Raw genomic sequence first — 20,890 nt, forward strand, 5'->3', positions numbered from 1 at the left:
GAAAGAGCACCCTGCCAGTCCCTGTCTGGGCCACGCTGTCAGGGTAACTCCTGAAGAAATGTTTGCCTCCTCCTTTGAATGGAAGTTAACATCTCTCCCCACTAACTTTGTAAAGAAACACCCCAAATTTTAATTTCTTTCTTAAACAGAGGTCTTTTGTTGGGGGGGGGGCGGTCACACTTTAAACAGTAAAAGAAAGTGTAGTAAAATGATTGGGAAATAAGATTTCTAGATGAATAAAATGAGATATAAGAAAATGGAGAATTTTGATTAGTTTTGGACAAACTTGGAGCCCCATTGTGTTTAGCCCATAGTTAAAGCCCGTGGCATGGTCCTACTGCAGCTGAGAGTGTAATCCTGCCACACCTCTGTGGGCCCTGCTCCTGGTGTCACTCCGCTGTGGTGAAAAGGTCCCCTTTGAACATCGTCAATCTGTGCAGTGGGCAGGGCAGGGACAATTATCTAAATTGCACAGGTGAGGAAGTTCAGCTCACACAGGTTACATGACTTCTCTGAAGTCATCCAAATAGTAAGAGGTCTGTGCCCTCTGACTGACCTGGCTAGAGAACCAAGTAGCTCAGGTGAGCTGTAGAAGTTTAGTGGGAAAACTATTGAATTAATGGGTGAATTTGCTCGGAGTTGGAGGTCACTCAGTTTTATAATATTATCCTTGGATTTTGTTGTCCCAATAAAGCATGGCGGGTTCTGGGAGCCCCCAGTTTTGGGATCTGACAGCCAAGGAGTGTTGAGTAAGAGGTGGAAGTGATCCAGAGCTTGTCACAGTGTGGGCTGAGGGCCAACGAGTGGATGACACATTTTTCTTGGCCTGGTTTGCAGAAGGCGCTGGAGCAGCAGATGGAGAGCCACCGGGAGGCTCACCAGAAGCAGCTGTCCAGGCTTCGAGATGAAATTGAGGAGAAGCAGAAAATCATTGATGAGATTCGGGAGTGAGTTGGCACGGGTGTTCTCGGATGTGGGGGTGGGCGTGGCTCTTCGGCCAGCCTGGATGGTATGGCTTACAGCCGGGGCCTCTGCTCTCCCGGCCCTGTGGGCTCCGCTCTGCCTTGGGGCTGCCGCGGCTGGGCATGCTGCTCCCCAGGTCTGTTCCCTGTCTGGCGCTGAGTCTCAGGGACACTGGTGGGGCAGGTGGCAGGCGAGCCCAGCTGCCCTCCCCAATTCCTGCAGAGCAGGGTTATGTTGGTGACTCAGCTGAGTAGACATGTCCCAGTTGGTGGGGACACTATCTGTGTGATAGTACAAAAAAACAAAAACAAAAACCCTGAATTGATCCTGACTCGAGTTCTAGTAGGTTAATAAATGCTCCAGAGAAGATAGTTGGCTCCGGCTACCTCCTCACACCAGCGCATACATGCTCACGGCACACTCCAAGCCACGTGGTCACACATACACAACTCCTAGGCACTCACACCGTCATGGGTCTGCATTTGGGGACCTGTGGCATTTGCTGGGATGGCGTCATTGTAGCTTGTCTCTAATGACACCTTCTCGGGGCCATTCTCCTGTCCTGTCTCAGCCACTGAAGAGCCCCTGCTCCATAACAGCCTCTTCTTTCTCCTCTTGCCCTCCGGCATCATTGTCACACCAGTCTGCAAGCTGGGAGGTGCCTTCAGGAGCCTCTTCTGAGTGTTCTTAGGTTTTTTGCACAGTGAGCTCCTTGGCAATTTTTGAACCCCTTTACAAAATAATGTTTTTAAATGCCCCCAAAGAAGACATAGTAAAACAAAACCAATTTTATTGAAGTACAGTTCTATTCATTGAGACTCCCCCACTTTGCCCCTGCCCCTCAGGTCTAGGCCATAAGTTCTGTCCCCATCCCCTCCCACTTTCTGTAGATGAAGAAACAGATCTCTTTATGGGAAGCAAGGTGAAATGATTTACTTAGGGTCACACTGCCAAATAGGAATCAAACTGGAATTAGAGTTAATTCTCCAGACTGCTGATCTAAATCTCTTTTCAATGTATGTGAGCTGCTTGCACAGCATATTTACATTTTAAAAGAGGAGAATGGTAACTGAAGCGAAAGCGTAGGTGGTGTGATGGGGCTCTGCACACGGCTTACCTAAGGAAAGCGGGTAGCGTCGTCTCTCCCCTCCTCTGGGCCACTCCCATGATATCGTTCATGTTATGCTTTTTCCTTTCAGCATGTTCCTTATACTGATTAATTGCCCTCAAAATGTTCAATTAAAAGAGGAGAAGAGGGAGGGTAGGTGAGTGAGTTAGCGGGTAGGGGTATTTCCTGGGTCTGCTCCTTTCAAAGGGGCTGTGGGTGTTCCTTTAGAAGGGGATATGATCTGTTTCTTTACAGTCACTTAAGGATGGCTACGAAAGGGATTGTAAGGGTTGGGCTGGTGGCAGTGTTGACCAAATGCCCCTCGACCAGATGGCAAGTTTCTTTTTTGTGGCGATCCCAGACTTCCTTTGTATTTCCTCTCTGCACCCCTCCTCGAGGACTTTGTAGAGTGGAACTGTCCCTGTGTCTGCCAGGAACTTGGATGCAGGAAATGTTTTCAGAACATGGTTCCAGAGAAGAAGGGAAGGTCAAAATGGCCAAATAAGTTTTGCTGAGTGGTATGCTATCTGTGGGGCAGACAAGGTAGAATTCTGACGGGCGCTCTTTCTCTGCTTGAAAATATCAGCCTTTATCCATCTCATTATTTTCCCCTTGAAACTCTCACACAAGCCAACTGTAAATACATCCTCAAAGCCATGTGTTTCATGCCTCTCAGATGCTCCCCAGAAATTAGTTTTCACTTGGACAAGAGAGAAGCTGTGAGGTTGTTCTCTGATCCCTCAAAATCCTCCAGAATTGCCACCTTTATTGCACAGAACTAATGGTGTTGGAACAGAACCATGTCTTTCGCGGGATGACTCAGAATTTCAGATTGATGTGGAATGTATTGCTTTTTCCTCTCATTTTAGTTTGAATCAGAAACTTCAACTGGAACAAGAGAAGCTCAGTTCTGATTATAACAAGCTGAAAATAGAGGACCAAGAGAGAGAAATGAAACTGGAAAAGCTGTTGTGAGTATACCTTAAATATTTCCTCTGTTTTCTCTCATCCTGGTGAGGTCTTAAAAAGTCTACTTTTGTGATTCAGATAGTCATGTATTCTGGTTAGCTTGGGCCAATTTAGAAACTGACAGTGGTTATTCGTGTGAGTTGGTTTGTTTTGTTGATTTATCTGCAGATGCTAAGGGTACCTAAGGAGATCTCTGATGACCCTTTGGTGGCTTATGATTCCTTTTCATTTTTCAGATTGCTCAATGACAAAAGGGAACAAGCCAGGGAGGACCTCAAAGGGCTGGAAGAGACAGTGGTATGTCAATATGTTTCCCAATTTATTTTAGTTTCAAAGATCGGATTAGTTTATGATTTGTTGAATATTTTTATTCTAAAGTGCTATCTGCATACAACTTTCCCATGTCTTTTTAGATATAAAATATCTTGTGGAAAAATGAAAGTGTAGAATTAATTCCCCACCTCTTGATAGAATGACCGTGTGTCTGTGTGTCTGTCCATCCATCCGTCCATCCGTCCATCCATCCATCCATTCATTTATCCATCCATCCACACACCCACCCATCTATCCACCCACTCATCCATGGTGCCGTAACCCTGAAACCCTTGAGTAAGAATTGAACTAAATTGCAAATCAATACCTGCAATTTTATGGCCTCTGTGCTTTGTGACTGACTTCCATTCAACATTCAGCATTTACTTATGGAGAACCTACCATGGGCTGGCATTCTTCAGATGCTTGGGATGCACCAGTAAACAACAAATAAGATCCTGGCTCTCATGAAGCTTACTTTTAGCTCATGGAGACAGACAGTGAACAATAAGGAAGTAAATCATGAACTCCGTTGGATGACTGTAGAAAGTACAGAGCACAGTGGTTGGGGAGGAGGCTCCATGAGGAGGCTATTTTTGAGCGGGGACTTGAAGCAGTGAGCCATGGGGATGTCTGGGGCAGAGCCTTCCAGGCAGAGGCAAAAGCTCGTGCCAAAACACCCTGAGGTGAATCCATGCCTAGCATGTTGGGAGACAGCAGGGAGGTCATTGTGGCTGTGGCCAAGTGAAGAAGGAGGGCAGGAGGTGGGCACAGAGAGGTCAAGGTGAGAGGTCAAGTCTCCCTGAGACCTACAGGGTTTGGGGCAGAGGGGTAAGAGGTCCATTTACCTTTGGAAGGGCTCATCGTTTGAAATCCCATGTGGTTTTCTCTGTCTTGCATCTGAATTTACTGGGTTTGTTTCCTCTGATCAACTTTTTCAGCTGCCCTGGAGGCTGGCTGCCTGGCTCTGTGGGCCTCGACGGCCCTTCACAGTGCCACACAGCTTGTGTTTGAAGGCAGGCCCTTCCATTTGGTGCAATATGTCCAGTCATTTCACATGACACAACAACAGAGAGAAACTGTTGTTTAGACATGGTCAGACATTTTGATTCTCTTAATGTGTCATGTGAACTTATGTGGGACTGAGCCTGTTTCTAGGAATTGATGATTCCAGGCTGTAGGCAGTGGTTGCCCAGGGCTGGACCTGACTAAGGCTGCCCTCTGGCTCCCGGGCCAGTGCTAGCTGCTCCTCAGAGCCAGGTGGAGGAGCGAAGGCACAAGCCTTTCGGGACAGAAGTAAGAGGACTGTTCAAAGGAAGTCAGACCTTTCAAGCATGGCGGACAAGAGTGTATACAGGGTAGCTGTGGGGGAAACTAAAATGAAGCCATAAAATTGCTTCATCTACATCTGTTTTACTGGAGAAGTGATATTCATAATTATAGTTTATTATAAAAATTCGGAAAACTATCAAACATTAAAACGTTAACTGTATTTCCACCAGCCAGATAAATGACATTTCAGCGTCTTCCTTTCCTTTACACCCATGAATGCTCTCACCCCGCTATACCCACCCTTCCACACCCTCACACAGATGTTCACTCTTTTACCTCCCTCTCTCTCATGGTCTCACACTCACAATTCCTTCACCCACACTCATGCGCAATCACTCATTCTCACACACACATATCATCACACTTTACACATATTTATACCCACACTCAGGTATACCACGCCACACGAGTACTCATAGTCACTCTCACACCCATAGGCTCTCACTTCATGTTTTCACGCCTGCACCCATCCACACGCTCACATGCCTTCACGCTTATCCATATACAGGTACTCACAACTTACACACACTCAGTACACCTCACAGCACATTCACACAAATTCGCATTCACTAATGGTTATTCACACTTTCTCACTTGCACATTCACACCTTCGCTGACCCTCATGCACTCATTCGCTTTAACACTCTCGTTCAGCTTAACTCACGTGTCTACTCACGCCCCCACACCCATCTCAGACTCTCATGCTTTCTCTCTCGTTTATACTCATCCTGAGCATATTTTTTTTTTGCCTTTTTGATGTTTTGAATACATTTTTAACAACTTATTTTCCTGACTGGCCTCCTCATATCTATTCACGGGTTCTCTCTTCCTCTCTCCCACCTGCTCACTCACATTCTCACACTCACCCCCTCCTGCACTCACCTGCAACACACTTAGTCACTCACAGACTTTCTGCTGACACAGTGGCTCCCACTTTTTATTGCTCTCACTCATCACTCACACATATCATACACATATACTTTTTAAGCCGAAGCTTGGAACCCCACGGTATGTGCCATTGTAGTCTTGGCTGTTTTCACTTAACTTTTCAACATAACCCTCCCCAAGCCATAAATGTTCTTTAGAAACTGGGTTGTTGTCCTTGGCTGACCATTTGTGAGCCCCCGTTAGCTCAAGGCCTGTTTTGTCTCCTTGAGTGTTTGGGTGGGGTGAGGGATGGAACTTGTATCCAGGATGAGTCTGTGAAGGTCACTCCAGGGAATGACATTGGAAAAGGCCAGCTGGCCATTGAGGTCGTCTGGTACCCTAAGCAACCATCTTGCTTTAACAGGACACTTTGTCTGGGCTCTGGGGCTGGACCCTCCTTCTGCTGTGTTGATGGGCTGCCTGTTTCCACCTCTCTGGTCCTACCCTCACTGTGACAAGAAGCTGAGCACTGAGCTTTTACACAAAGGGCTGTGATCTTTGTGTAAAGATCTTTGGGGGAAGATCTGAGTGAAGAGAGTTGGGGGGCAGGCGATGATAGTGAATATGATGGAGGAAAATATGTTGTTGCAGGAAGCCAAGTGATAGTCACTTATGTGTAAATGTCTTAAGTATAAAATAGCTTATAAACTATTTTAAAGGGCTTTAGCTGCCCCTTCCAAACTGTTGGATTTACCTAAAAACAAACTGGAGGAAAAGTCACCGAACTCAGAGTTCCTATGCCCAAAGAAATGCCTGGTCTTTTGACAAGGCACTGTAACTTCTCATTTCCTTTTGGTGTGGTGGTATTTTTCCTGAAAATATTTACTGTGATTACAGTTCAATCAGTAATAAAATCCCTGAAGTGGGAGGGAGAGCGTGCAGGGCAGAGGATTGAGGTCTGAGCTCCCTTGGGCAGGAGCAGGGAAGAGCACATCTGCAGAAATGTGAGCACTGAGCTGCACCCCTACACCTGCCTTGGAAGGTGGCTAAGCTTTAGACAGGTACGGTGTGCACAGTATTCACTGTAACAGACCCTTTTGGCTTCCTGCAGAAAGTCATTTGCTTCATCAGAGGAAGCGATTGACTTCAGGTGCTTCTCACTTCATCACAATTGCAGAATTGGACCCAGTAATAAGACCTAAATTAATATGGAAACTTTATTCCAAGAAACTTAGTGTTTCCATAGCTTTATAGCCAGTTTCTCCTTTTTTTCTGTGAGCATGTATGAGCTGCATCCCTTGACATTCTCTGCCGAAGTGGGTCAACTTAGACATATTGACAAGTACAGATATGAGTTTGTCTCTCTCTTCCTCCCTTATGGAAAAATATTTTCCAAGGAACGAATTATAATACGTGGAGACTTGAATGGAAGGAAGTATTTCGGTTTTCTAATCTCGTTAAAGACGTCAGCATGTTTGACTCAGACCCTCGTCTCTGCAATCTAATTCCTAGGAGTTCGTTTGTACCAGATAATCCAAAATAAAGAAAAAATGTCCCCTAAGAAGTTAATTGCACTGAGAGTTATAACAGCAACTGCACCAACTGTAGAAAACAATAAAAGCCTAATGAGTAAATGGCTGTCAGATGTGATTGCATCAATAAAGTAACACTAGCTAATGTTTATTGAGCACTTACTATGTGCCAGAAACCGTTGTGTTTTATAAGGATCATCTCATTTAGTCTTGGACAACAACTATGAGGCAACTACTATTTTTTATCCTCACATTACAAATGAGGAAACCGAGGCACAGAAAGGTTAGATAAGTTTTCTGGCATTACCTGGGTGGAAAGTCCACCAGCTGCCTTATCCATAAGCCCAGTGATGCAAAGCAGGTGAATCTGTGGACCAGGGCCAGAAGGGAGTGTAGAAACGTGAAAATTGTTAGTCATTGGAGTGGGAGAAATTGTGGCTACATTTTCCTTTCACCTTGTTCACCTTGTGTATAACGCGTCTGTGAGAAATTGGAAAAAAGAATCTGTTCTGGTAAAACCCAATCCACTAGGAATTTTTGTGAGAAAACTTTAAAATTTTTGTGGTGGAAGGGGGAAAAAAGGTTCCACTCAGAACACAGTAAATGAGCAGGCTTTGTTCTGGTTTGCAGCTCACTGAGTTCCCAGCTTCTGCACCTTGGGGTGCTGCTGAGATGACGCTGGGTGGAGGGGGTTGACGCGTGGTGGGCAAGTCAGGGGAAGTGCGTGGACAGTGTCGCCTCGATGGCGGGCCTGCAGAGCAGGTGTGGCAGTGTCTGGAGTTGATGATCTAGCACCACATGGGTAATAAATTCAGGGTGTTCCCCTGCTTAAGTGGCATTTTAACAATCTTCTCTTCCAGTCTCGGGAACTGCAGACTCTGCACAACCTCCGTAAACTCTTCGTCCAGGATCTGACTGCCCGGGTTAAAAAAGTGAGTTCTATTTTGTGTGACCGGGACCGAGAAGAAAAGAAAGATGGCCAGAAAGAATCGTTTTCAGTTGAAATATTGCTTGCTAAAATTGGGGCTGGTTATGCTTAAACATTAATTACTTCATGCCAGAGAATGTTATTAAAAGAATGTGCTAGAGGCAAAAATTACTTGGGAACATTTTTCCATCTGATTTTTCCTTCTTAGTAAAGGGAAGTTATAATTTTCTCCCTGGGTCTTCATTTTAAGTGAACGCATACTTATCTGGCTGTAGTGTGAAAGCCACTCTGCACGGTTTAGGGAAAACCCAGTGGGGTCTTGTCGGACAGTGTCACCCTAAAGCCTGGTGAGCAATGCCAGACACCTAGTGAAGGTAGAGGTGACAGCCTCCTGCTGGCCTGTTAGGAGGCCACTAGGAGCTAGGTCAGAGTGTATGAAGCACTGGAACATCCGGTGTCTTATCTGCTCTTCCCAGACACTCTGTAAGTGGTTCTTGGCGTTCTGTTTTGCAGATGTGGAGATAGGGTCAGAGGTTTAATAACTTGCCCAAGATTGCACAGCTGGAGAGAGTCAAAGATAGGACTGGAATGAGGTCTGTGTGCCTTCTGAATCTGAGCCTCTTTGATCCTCGTGCCACACACAGTGATCATGGGGAGTTGCCATACGGTGCACCCCCAGAGCAGCTTACAGAGGTTTAAAGACAGAGGGAGGGATGGAAACAGCAGCCACTCTTTCAGAATGTTTAAAAGCGATGGGGACAAGCAGCCATGGGCCATATCCTGAGGCATAATAGGCCGGAAGGAAGCTATACTTAAGAAAAATGTGTGCGCGTATGTGCGCATGCATGCACGTGTACGAAGGAGCCAAGGAAAGAAGGTGAAATGTATAAAAAAAAAAAAGAACAGGTTATTGCTAGAGTCAGATTAGAGGGGGACAGAATTATTAGCGTAGAAGGATGTGTTAGGCTCTGTCAGGGAAAGGGACACATTTTCCCAGAGAGAAGTGGAGAAGCCGAGATGGAGACATTTGTAGGGGGAAGGGAAATAGACAGTGGAAAGAGATGCATCTGAGGACTTTGATGCTCTCAGTTAACGTGGAGGCTCTATCCTCAGTGGAGAAGGAAGGAGAAGGCTCAGGTAGCTGTTGGGGGAGTTTGCTGGGGACGAGTAAAAGGATTGTTGAGCAGTAGTGTCAGTATCCAGCTGAGGGCCAGACCACAGGTTTGCCATGGCCCCTGACAGCATGGTTCTAGGGAGTTTGGAGTCCTGGAAATAAAAATAAAGAAAAAGGGGTAGAAAGTGATGGGATATTTCAAGGTCTGAATGGCAGTGGTCAGGCAGATAGGTAGAGACCATGATCATCAAAATAGAAATGACTATAGGACCTAGACCACATGGGAGAGAGAGGCCAGAGCACAAGTGATGGAGAGGGAGACTGGAGAGGTTATGACAAGAACTGAAAAGACTCCGTTGGAGAGAGAAGGTGGTCTGAGGTAGGGTGAAGAGCTTGAGATCAAACTTCCCTGATTTCACAAAACTCTAGGAAAGACTTGTGGTTCTCATTAGCATCTCTTGGGAACTTGCTGGATATGCACATTTGCAGACCCACCTGAGACCCACTGAATCAGAGATTGCAGGTGCGGCCCAGCAATCTGAGTTCTGACAAATCCTCCTCCTGGTGAAGTTCGAGAACCTTGGTTTTAGACTGAAGAGACACAGGCTTAAGATGCTCTTATAGCCATTACCTCTCAGAAGAAGGATGATGATCTTTTCTGTAACTAGACAAAGCAAGCTTGCTTTGTCAGTTTTGGACTCCAGGATGTGTTTGCACATGGACTTCCCAACCTGTCTTGGCAGTGCCAGGAGGGCAGTGTTTTTGCCAGTCTCAAGATCTGATAAAGTTCACCCCGCATAGCACTCAGATGCTGGGACTTTTGAGATGGATTCATTAAGGAATTTCATGGAAGTAGAATCCAAAGAGACAGAGCAGAGGCCACTGAGACTTCTCATTGGGACCACAGACACTTGCCCACAGCTTGGTAACTTATTATCTCAGTTGAGATGTTTGCAATTAACTTTAGGCCTTGGGTTTATGTTTTCACATTGGTTCTTCTTAATGAGTTTTGGAACACTTCCTTTTGAGAAGAAAAGTCTACCTACCTTCAAGGGAGAGGTGTATTTCACAAGGAGAACTAATCTGTATCTTTCAGAACAAGATTTCAAGTTTTTTTCCCTCCCAACCCTCTGAAAAATAACACTCTTGACACCAACCAAGGAAATTATAATTGGGAAGGTCATTGAGTCTAAACTTGTAGAATTTCTTTTCATTTTCATTTTCAGAATAACCTTTAGTGGGATTGTGAATTTAAAAAATACTTAGAATGTATTGTCCACACTAAGCTGGGGCTGAGGGTGGGCCGTATGAAGGCTTGTCTGCTGACTCCTTGGTTTTGATACAGAGTGTAGAGCTGGACAGTGATGATGGAGGGGGCAGTGCTGCCCAGAAGCAGAAAATCTCCTTCCTAGAGAATAACCTGGAGCAGCTCACGAAGGTTCACAAGCAGGTAGGAGAGTTGTGCCAGCTTCTTTCTGCTTCTCTTCCTCTCCTGGCAAGGATCCCTGCTAGCCACAGTACAGGGAGAAGGCTCCAATATTGAAGAATGTTACTGCTTGAAGGGTCCTTGAAATCCTTTAGTCCTCAGTGACTTCCCTTACATATAAAATACTTTTATTTTATCAGCCAAATATAAGGAATTGAGTTTGAGTTCTCTGGGGCTTGAGGAAGGGGATGTTATGAGTCCTGTCTTTTCATCCTGCCTCCAGTCCCAACCTCAGTCCCCCTAGTTGGCCTCATTTTCTTGCATGACACATCTGAGGCCCCTCTGTGGACCCAAAGGCTCCACAGAAGGCAAAGTGGCCACCATTGAGATGTGTCGGGCCCCTTGCTTTTACCGACGAAACAGACTGGGAGAGAAGTGACTTGCCTTATCCCATGGGTGGGAGAACTGGGACCAGGACTGGCCCTCCCTCTCTCTGCTTTGTCACTCTATTTCTTGGGTACCTTCTTAGGTTCCTGTGATGCCCTGGAGTTTGCGTAGAGTCACGGAGAGCAATAACCATGTCCAAACCTACCCGTGACTTAGGCAAGTTGTTTCTTTTCTCGGAATGTTGGAATGTTCATGACTGTTTTCTCTAAATCCTAACGATTAGAGATATGATAGAGATGGTCCATCTTCATGCTACATGGATGAGAGAATGCCATTCCTCTTTGACTTGTTAAGTCCTCTTTAACATTACTGATGTGACATTTTTCCCCAGAGTAAGGACAAGAGATTCAATGTAGTTAAAGTCATTCAAATAAATTGTTGATGAGGAATACAAAAGCAAAAACTGCCAGAGAATAGGGCTCTGAAATTCATAATTATTTTCTATATGAATTCGATGAATATTTATTAAAGACATACTCTCTGCCAGGCACTGGAGCTAGTACTGAGAAAACGAGGATAAAGAACACGGATATGGACCCAGCAATAGTTCAGACGTCATATAGGACTTAACTGATTTTCAAAACTTTTCTTTATCCACTTGGATTTCCACTGTGGTCCTATTATGTCCGCCCCCCACCCCACCCCTGCCCTCCCGCTTTTTTTTTATGGATGAGAAACCCTAGACTTGTAGTGGTTGAATGATTTATACCAAGTCAGATGGCCAGGAAATAATAGAGCTGGCTCCTGAGCCCACTCCTAACCCAAGGTGAGCCCGTTGCTTCTTCACTGAGGATCTTAAGTAATGAAAGAATGAGCAGTTGCCCCCAAGTTGCCTGTTAGCTTATGGATATATCGCAGAGAGGGGTCCAAACCTCATGCTGCTATAGGCAGTGGGTCCTGCATGGAAGGAGGCCTTTGGGGAGCCTCAGAATATGTGTCTTTCACTGAGTGCTTTTGCCTTCCATTTCTTAGCTTTCACCTGCTAAAGTCGGAGCACTCAGTTTTCTCACACTATTTGCTCCACCTGCGCACACTAGAGAGGAAGTAAATCCTGTCCAAGCCTGAAAGTTTCCTGTGGCTAGAAATGGCTTTTCATTTTATTTTCTATCCCTTCTCCCATCCTCACTCCTGTGAATCTTGTATTTAGCAAATCAGAGTCCCAGTGTATGGCGTTTTTATTTTCCCTTTCTACTCCCAGAGGTGATGCTCACGTGGCCTTTTCACCTGGGGGGGCGGGGTCAGTCAGCTACAGAGTCTGCTTGTAGCTGCTTTCTGATCACGTTCTTTACCCCGCGAGGTGGATCTGCCCCTCCTATCGGCCCCTCCTATAGGCCCCACCGCCCGGCTGATAACTCCCCACCTTCCACTCCTTGCCCCAGCTGGTCCGGGACAACGCAGACCTGCGCTGTGAGCTGCCCAAGCTGGAGAAGCGGCTGCGTGCCACCGCGGAGCGCGTCAAGGCTCTGGAAAGCGCGCTGAAGGAAGCCAAGGAGAACGCCATGCGAGACCGCAAGCGCTACCAGCAGGAGGTAGATCGCATCAAGGAGGCAGTGCGAGCCAAGAACATGGCCAGGAGGGCCCACTCGGCCCAGATAGGTACGTGCTCTCACCCGTCATACGTGCCTTCTCGCTTGGGCCCTTGCGCTCTGGTGCTCTGAGGCCACCTGGACAGTCTGCTCTGCTAAAAGGTAAGGATCCCACAGGCCAGAAGCACTGGTGCTCTGAGGCCACCTGGACAGTCTGCTCTGGGTCACCTGAATGGCTATGATCAGTTCTGCAGGACCTAGGCCTGGGAGAATGGGAACGCCAGGCACCTACTTCCTTACACTGAGAGATCCCGGCCTGCGCTGTGGCCTTCGCCGCTGCGGAGCTGAGCAGGGAGGCCTGCTAGCCTCGGCAGAGGTGTTGGGCTGTAAACAGAGATGCGCTCTCAGAGATAGCAGAACACACAGCTGTTTCTCAGCAAGGCCCGAAGGCCCCTTCTGTCCTGCACTGGGCGGAACCGTGAAGGAGCCGTGTGTAGCCAAAAGCCTCAGGGAAAGCTGCTTTCAAGTGCAGGTTTGGAAATGCCTGACTCCCAGGCCTGGCAACAGTGAGAGGGGTGTGACTCCAAGCTGGGGAGGGGGCCTGGGCATCCAGCCCCTTCAAGATCTGGGTTTGGGCATTTTGCCCATGCAGAGAATGAGAGTGTAGCTGCTGAGTCATAGTTCTTAGGATAGAGCCGTAGGAGTGAAAGGGATTTAGGGATGTTCTCTAGAGTGCTTTTAAAACAATTGAAACATCTCCAATAGCATGTAATGTTATTGCCCATCAGATAGTGTTGTGCAGATGTTTTATAAACCAGTAATTTCATATTTCTAGTTTTAAGATTGTGCTTTAGATTAGTGGTTCATTGGATTTTAAACTCTTGTATTTATTGAATTTTATACCTTTTGAAAAATACGGACCCTATCCACAGAAATATGTATCACAGGCAGAATTCTGCATCCGATTTCAGGGGCTACACAGATGCCCTGGGAACCTGTGGGGACCTATGGATCTACCTCAGAGAAAACTGAAAGTGCTTTGTTTCTAATTTTCCTCAATCTGAATTAAAATAATTGATAAGTAAGTTCTTTCTGTCTCCTAAATGTCAGGTGCCCTGGTTTGGCTGACTGTACTAACAGGAGGGCAGTACTCCTGTGTTCAGAAAGGCCTGGTGGTTGAGAACTGTAACGTTGATAAGAATTGCGCCTCTTGGTTTTCATGTGTGGACTGGAGGCGTCTGGGTGTGGCTGCTGAAGCCTTTTCTGAATGTCTCTTCTCTTCTTTCTATCGGTTGGATACAGCCAAGCCCATCCGCCCTGGACACTACCCAGCATCATCTCCAACAGCCGTCCACGCCATCCGAGGAGGAGGAGGCGGCTCTTCAAACTCCACTCACTACCAGAAATAAATATGAAGTGAGTCCCTGGTGTCAGGGTGGTTTCTATCTGGGGCAGCCCTAGGCAGATAGATCCCTAGGCTGCCTGGCTTCTGGCCATGCGCATGTGGGCCTGCAATAGAAGAGAGCTCTGCCCCATGACGGGCCCTGGGGTTCAGATTATCAGGGACCTGGGCCTATCCTCAACTCAATCTAGAGCCCTGGGGGTCTTCTGGCTGGGGCCACTGGTGCCAGGGCCCCTCCGGGGGTAGATGAGAGTGTGATGAATGAGTCACCTGAGCTTTCTTTTGTCTGTGGGACTCCCCTCTGTAGCTGGCATCGAAAAGGGCATTACCCGTTTGTCAACTGCTTTTGCCCAAAACATACAGATGTGGGTGGTTAAGTCTCAGGAACTGAATAGAAAGAAAGAACTAGATAATGGAAAGTCATATTTTTATAATTACTATCTGAACACAACAAATGGAGTTTTTCAGAATTATACTAATTTATATCTAGGTGGATCCAGACCACTTTTTTTCTTTGAGATAATGGGCTGTTGACTTTTCTTTCCACAACCCCCATGCCCAATATTGTTCTACCAGCAAAAGGAAAAAATGATATGCTTTGGAAGAAAGAAGGAGAGAGCAAAGCCTGTCCTTTTGGGCAGGGCAGACAGACAACTAGGTATCCAGAAAACTCTGTTTTAAAAATCTCTTTGAACCAGTAACCTGTGGATGGGAGGAGGTGGCCATGCACATTGTCCTTGGACTCTGTGCCTCACTAAGGAAGCTTGCTTGAAAGATGGGTGAGCTTGCACAGTAAAGGCTCAATGACCAAGGGCAACTAGGAGAGCTGTGTGGTTTCTCACCTAGTCCTTTTTGCATCAAGGTAAGGAAGGTGAACGGGAGGGGCCTGGAGCCCTCACATAGGGAGGATGGGCTGGGAGGCACCAAGACGACTTTTATCTGTGCTCCCCCAGGCAGCATTCAAGGGGCAAGACAGGGGCCGTCAGGTTAGCAGGACAAGAAGGAGGTCGAGGAAGCTCGTGAGTGGGCAACATAGTCACCACCGCCTGCCATATCCCAGAAGAGTGGATGGGAAATGGGGAGGGCCACCCCATTCAGATCTGATCTCCACTTTCAAACAGAAATAAAATAAAATTGGATGTTGTAGAATTGCTTTTGACTGCCATGCGATCAGTACTGGGGTTGACACTAAAAGGGAACTGTAAGATCAAGTTGCACAAGTTAGAACAGGAAAGCGTACAAAAGCACTGGTTCTGGACCTTTGTGGGCGTTGGCATCATCTGGCACCCAGAGACCTGGGCTCATTGAAGTAGCATAGGGCCTGCGCCTTTGTATTTTTACCAGCTCCCCGCACATGGTTATGTTTGCCACCAGAGTTTGAGAACTACTATCCTAAAGTAACTGCGGCTTGTACAGGATGGAAGTGTTTGTCACATAAAGGAAATTTGAGGTGGTCTACCAATGGCTGGTAAAAGTACTCTACAGTGATGACAGAAAGCTAACCTGTTAAATTTAGACTCATCGTCCTCCGCAGGTACCTTGCTTCTTCAAGATCATCTCAAGGCCATCAAAATGACTTCTACAATTTACGTTCCAAGTGTAGTAAGCAGAGAGGAAGCAGGGAAGAGGCAGAAGCAGCTCTCCCTCCCACTGAATCGGCTCCCTTTAAGCAGCCTTCACAGAAGTCCCATACAGTCCTGACGCCCACGTCCCTCTGGTATAACCGAGGCACGTAGCCACATCTATCTGCAAGGGAGGCTAGAAAGGATGGTCTTTTAAAAAGCTGGGCGCATCACTGCCCCCAAAGAAGAGTGGTGTTCTGCTGAGGGCAGGAGACGGATGCCGGAGTAGACAGCCAGCACTCTGTGTTAATTGAACATCTGGCGTGCAGCAGCGCTGTGCTAGATGTAGTATCTACGTTACCTCATTTGAGTAGCGCACAGAGAGGTCACTGTGCTTGGGTCCCAGCAAACCCTTAATAAATATACCAGCCCAGGGACTCTAGGTCCAGACACTGCAGTGGACAGTCACTTCCCCAATGCTGTCCCATAAAGGTCTGCCAGACCCACATTTTATGTAAGGTACATACAACCAAACGTTGGCCATTGATCACCTGGATATCCTCTTCTCATGTGAAGATTGAAGATCAGTTGGTCTGGTGAGACTTTGAAGACTTTCAGTGTCACAGAACCACCCTCACCACCATGGTGATTCATTTCATTCCCTACTCAAAGTACAGGCCATGTGCTTTTCTCACAACCTCACAAAACAAACAGGCCCCTTTCCCATTGTCAAGATGGTGGTGTGGTCACGGTGCCTGGCTTTGGACAAGAGACCTGGTCAGCGGCAGGTCTTCCACTTTCTTCGAGTTATTTAATCTCTGAGTCAGTTTCCTCACTGTGAGATAGGGAGAACATTTTCCCTGGGTCATTCGCATTGGTACGAGTACCAAACGAGGTCATGCTTCTGAGCCGCCTGGCATGTCACAAGCACTCAGAATGTCGGCTTCTAGGGTAGATGAGCAGTGCAGTACTTGGCACAGTGCACGCAGCTGATAAATGTTGGTTTATAATCTCCTTAGATTTACGTAGTTGCTACAAAATAATTTTTAGTTTTCTCTGTAGCACTAGATTATAACAGTGGGGAAAGCCCATGTCTGAGTATCCTGTTTGCCGCTATGAGAAGATATAAGAGATTTTAAAGATACTATCATTTATTTACTTAAAAGTTATGAATAAGAACATTGACTGTAAGAAAATGACTGGGCATTTGTCAGTGGAAGTAAAAAAAAATAAAATAAAATAATAAAAATAAAAAGGATAGCAACCGATAGAGTGGGGAATCATAATTGGAAGTGAGGAAACACTAAATCATTTTAAAAGAAATTATTGGAAATACAGAGTTTATTGTTTAGGTGAGATAAACCCCTTTTTGAGGTGGTCTTTCTGTACCCTTCGGATTCTCATTCTGAAGTGTGTTTGCCGTGGGCGGAAATGACCTCAACTGCTGACCCTTCCCAGCCCTCCTGTTGGAGCCAAAGCGGCATATTTATACTTGAGCAGCATCTGGATATCTTTAAGGTTTTCTTCTGCTCCATTTCAGGGTTCAAGAAATATAATCACAAGGAGTATTTTGGTTTATTTTCAGGATTTCAGAGGAACTGAAGATGTAGCAATTGACATATAGAAACCAACATGTAGATCAAAAGAACCCAGGGTAATGCTCATCTAGTTCATTCACATCTAGGGCAGCTGCCTCACAGGAAGGGGGACCATCTTTTTCAGACCCTAAAACTGGACATGGGGCAGTATAGTGCAGCAAGCTAAGGACATGGGACATGGGATATGGGATTGGCCAGACGTGGGTTCCAGCCCTGGCCTTGGCTTTACTCCTGTGTGACATTGGGCCAGTTGTTTGGTATCCTTCAGCCTCAGTTTCCTCATTCACGACATGGGGTCAGACATCGAGAGCCTGCTCTTGGTTTAACAGTGAGTGAGACAAAGCAAGCTCTGTTCTTATGCACCGATATGCTTACTATGGTGGGAGACACAGCAAATGAACAAGGTCACTTAAGATAGTGGCAAGTGTTCTGAAGAAAATAAGATCAGGTTAATAGACTGGGGATGGGAGATGCTTGTTTAAAAAGAAGGGGTGGCATTTGAGCTAAGAACTGAATATCGAAAAACGCCAGTCACTCACATGTCCTGGGACAGTGACACAGACACTCGCTGGAAGGTGAGAATGACTGTGGCATATTTGAGGAGCCATGGAAGACTGACAGGGCTAAAGCACAAAGAACAGAAGAGACCATCATGATTCGGGTTGTTAGGGAGGAGATGGGGACTGGATAGATAAGGGCTTCGAGGCCCAGGTGAGCAGTCAAGAGTGTGACCTAAGTGCGTGGGGCCACTGGGGGCTTTGGGATGGAAGTGGTGGCGGGAACTGGTTCATGATTGGAAAGGGCCATCCTGGGCCGGGGTCCAGATAAAGGATGGGGATGTGGTGAGAGTTAAGAGCAGGGGCTCCCCTAGGGGGCTGTTGAGGGCGTCCACTTGTAAGAGAATAGCATGGAGCCGAGGTGGTGGCAACAGAGATGGTGCCAAGTGGTCAGAGTCAGCTCCTGTGTGAGAGCTGAGGGTGGAGGGGAGAGGAGGAGATGGAACTTAAAGGTGGTTCCCAGGTTTGGGCCCTAGCAACCAGGTAAATATTGGTACCTTTTAGCATAACTGGGAAAATTGGGTGGCGAGCAGGTTTTACGGAAAAACAGAGTTTGACTTTCATCATGCTGTTTATAAGGTGCCTCTTAGACATCTAACCGAGCTCACCGTCCAGTGTGTGTGTTGAGTAGGCAGTTGGATCGATAAGTGAAGCTCAAGAAAGAAGTTGGGGTTGAGGTGGTAGAGAGGTATAACCTGTAGGTTGTGTTTAAGGCTGTGGCTCTGGAGGAGGTGACTTAGAGGAAGGGTGGACAGTAGCAGAGAGATGGGGGACTTAGGCCAGGCCCCGGGGACTTCAGAAAAAGGAAGTGGCACCAGCAAAGTCATCTGAGAAGGAGAATGTGAAATTTGGAGAGGCCAAGTACAGACCTGGTTCCTTGAAAAAGGTGGTCATCTGTGTCAAAGGATGCCCAGAGCTTGAGGAAGATGACAGTGGGGACTGGGTAGTTGGTGAAGGCTGGAAAGCAGTGACCTCAGCAGCTTCAGCGGATGGGGAAGCAAGCCCAGTTAGCTCAGGCTAGGGAGAGCGGAGGTGGGGAAGTAGAGTCAGCAACTGCACCAGCTTGGAGTGTTACTTGAATGGAGGGATGTGGGATTAACACGGGGTTTGCACTATCACAGTTTATTTGTATGTGGATGGTAGTGATCCAGCTGAGAGGGGAAATGGATCGTGCAGGAGACAGAAGAACTACCAGTAAAGGTACTGGCTACATCAGAGGTTCTGTGATCTAGTGAATAAGCAGAGGTGACACTGCATTCAAGGTGACCGGAAGGCAGAGTAGAGTGCAGGTGCTGGAACAGGTGAGGTGGCGAATGGGATGTGCAGGGAGGTGAAAGGGGCCTCAGGTTATCAGCTGAGAGGGAGTGGGGTAGATGGGCTGCAGGCTGGAGAATAGAGGAGGTGTGAAACAGCCCTCTCAGGCAGCGCTAAGTGCTTATTCGAGGTCCCACATTTAATGCAGACACCATTTAAATACTTGCCTCGCTCCCCGGTTCTGAGAGCCCAGGCAGACCACTTCCTTTCTTGGCGGTGCTTTATCAAGCACTTGTTCAGATGTATTCACCAGATGGCGCCAGTGGGGCACTGCTGAAGCCTCTGCTGTTTTCTGGAGGACTGTGAGGCAGAACGGTCTTTTTCGGTTTTTCTATATTTAGACCGTTATTTCTCAAACTTGAACAAAATAGAGTACTTTTAAAAGAATAAAATTGTCACCGAGTCTCAGAGTTTATTTACTATAGCATGATGATTAAATATTTGCATATTTAAAACAATGTATATTCCTTGGACTTAACAGATCTTACACAGCTATCAAATCAAAACAAATTCAGAGGTTACATTAAAATAAAACCACAGATCAAAAATCTAAATCACCAACCTTAATATAATTTAACGAAAGATCATCTTTCGCTGAAAATAAAGAGCTAGGTGCAGTGTGACTCCGGAATACGTTTCTTCTGGCAGAGTTTGCTGTGCCTGTACCACTTCATGACTCAATTCTTTCACCCCTTTTCTCTGTTAGAGCCACTGAGGGATCATAGCCTTCTGGTCATTGTGTCTTCTCGTGCCTGGAACACATCATTTTCCTGACGAGTTTAGATCTTTTTAGCCCGAGGATGACGAAAGTCATGAGGAGCAGTGCTAACTTGTTTGTAGCATAAAGCGAGTGTGGGGCTGCGGTTGCTTAGGAATGCTTGCTTACAAGGTAGTCAGCTAGATCATCTGGAATACACACATTAATGCTTCAGATTAATGTCTTTCGTGGCCAGAAAGACAAAATTGAAAATACTGTGAAATGAACCAAAGACCCAGGATGCATCTTGCTGTGTTGATATAGGTGAAGACGGACATTTTGGGGACTGCACTTTTATTAAAACCATATATATTAAGTCGAGAAATCATATCTTGTTTAATAAAGTTTTGATAAACTTGTCAAAGTTTATTTGGTAAAATTACAATGGTAGAGTCAGAAGGGACTCATTAGAGCTCTTATAGGACATTTGAAGAAGCAATTCATGTTTGTATGCTATGTGCTTTTTCATAATTTGAGGCGTAAAGGAAACAGCTCTGGAAAGGGACTTGTGCAGTTTATAGCAGGGTCATCCAGGTGAATGTGACTACAAAAAGCCATCAAAGGAGCCTGTTCTGTTATGACCCCAGTGTCTCCGAATTGTGTGCTATTCTCTGGATCAGTGAGTCACTGTAGGATGGCTCTGTATTATTTTCTTCAGGCTTCACTACTTCAGGACCTTTATTGTGAATATATTTGTTAATTGTTAATAAAAATAGTATCTTTAACTTCCTAAATGGTGGGATGGAAGCAGACAAGTAACAAAGATGTCTGGGCTTTCACTACCATTTCTTTTTGCTGCCACAACATTCATCTGTGACCGAGGGCCTAAAATTCTGGACCCCATGTCGCTTGTGTGCCTGCTACATTCAGAATCTTCAGTCTGTCACAGTTGGCCCAGACTAACTTAGAATGCACAGATGACCTTCTATTCCAAGAAGTCTCGTCACAGTAAGCAATCCAGCACTTACCAAATAAACTTTCCAGTCTGGCACTTAAATCTCAGGTTTCCTCTGAATATCCCTGGCCATTTTCCCACATTCATTACAAAGCCCTAAACTTTAGGTCCACTTAGGCCACTGGCTCTGTTTTCTTTGAATCGAGAAAGTTCATGTTCATGTTCTCTGAACCCCCACTCTACCCCTCTACCTGCATCACTCTCCTGACTATACCCCAGGC

The 20,890-nt window shown here is 46.2% G+C and overlaps 1 protein-coding gene across 3 annotated transcripts in view; it reads left to right on the forward strand.

Annotated features, from left to right (window-relative positions):
* The window catches only part of KIF5C (kinesin family member 5C), a 143,645-nt gene that overhangs the window by 114,584 nt on the left and 8,171 nt on the right, over positions 1-20,890 (forward strand). Inside the window, exons 19-26 of one of the 3 annotated variants that reach the window (XM_015596694.2) lie at positions 838-947; positions 2,941-3,042; positions 3,277-3,337; positions 7,944-8,015; positions 10,471-10,575; positions 12,378-12,594; positions 13,827-13,940; positions 15,461-19,263. In XM_015596694.2, the coding sequence (XP_015452180.1) occupies positions 838-947; positions 2,941-3,042; positions 3,277-3,337; positions 7,944-8,015; positions 10,471-10,575; positions 12,378-12,594; positions 13,827-13,933 (774 nt within the window). In that variant the 3' untranslated portion in view covers positions 13,934-13,940; positions 15,461-19,263. Of the gene's footprint in view, positions 1-837; positions 948-2,940; positions 3,043-3,276; positions 3,338-7,943; positions 8,016-10,470; positions 10,576-12,377; positions 12,595-13,826; positions 13,941-14,879; positions 15,076-15,460; positions 19,264-20,890 lie in introns of those variants that run through there. The other 2 variants (XM_006921056.3, XM_015596693.2) reach the window with 2 other exon arrangements.

This window comes from Pteropus alecto, unplaced genomic scaffold (assembly GCF_000325575.1).
Source record: "Pteropus alecto unplaced genomic scaffold, ASM32557v1 scaffold3, whole genome shotgun sequence".
Taxonomy (NCBI): Eukaryota; Metazoa; Chordata; class Mammalia; order Chiroptera; family Pteropodidae; genus Pteropus; species Pteropus alecto.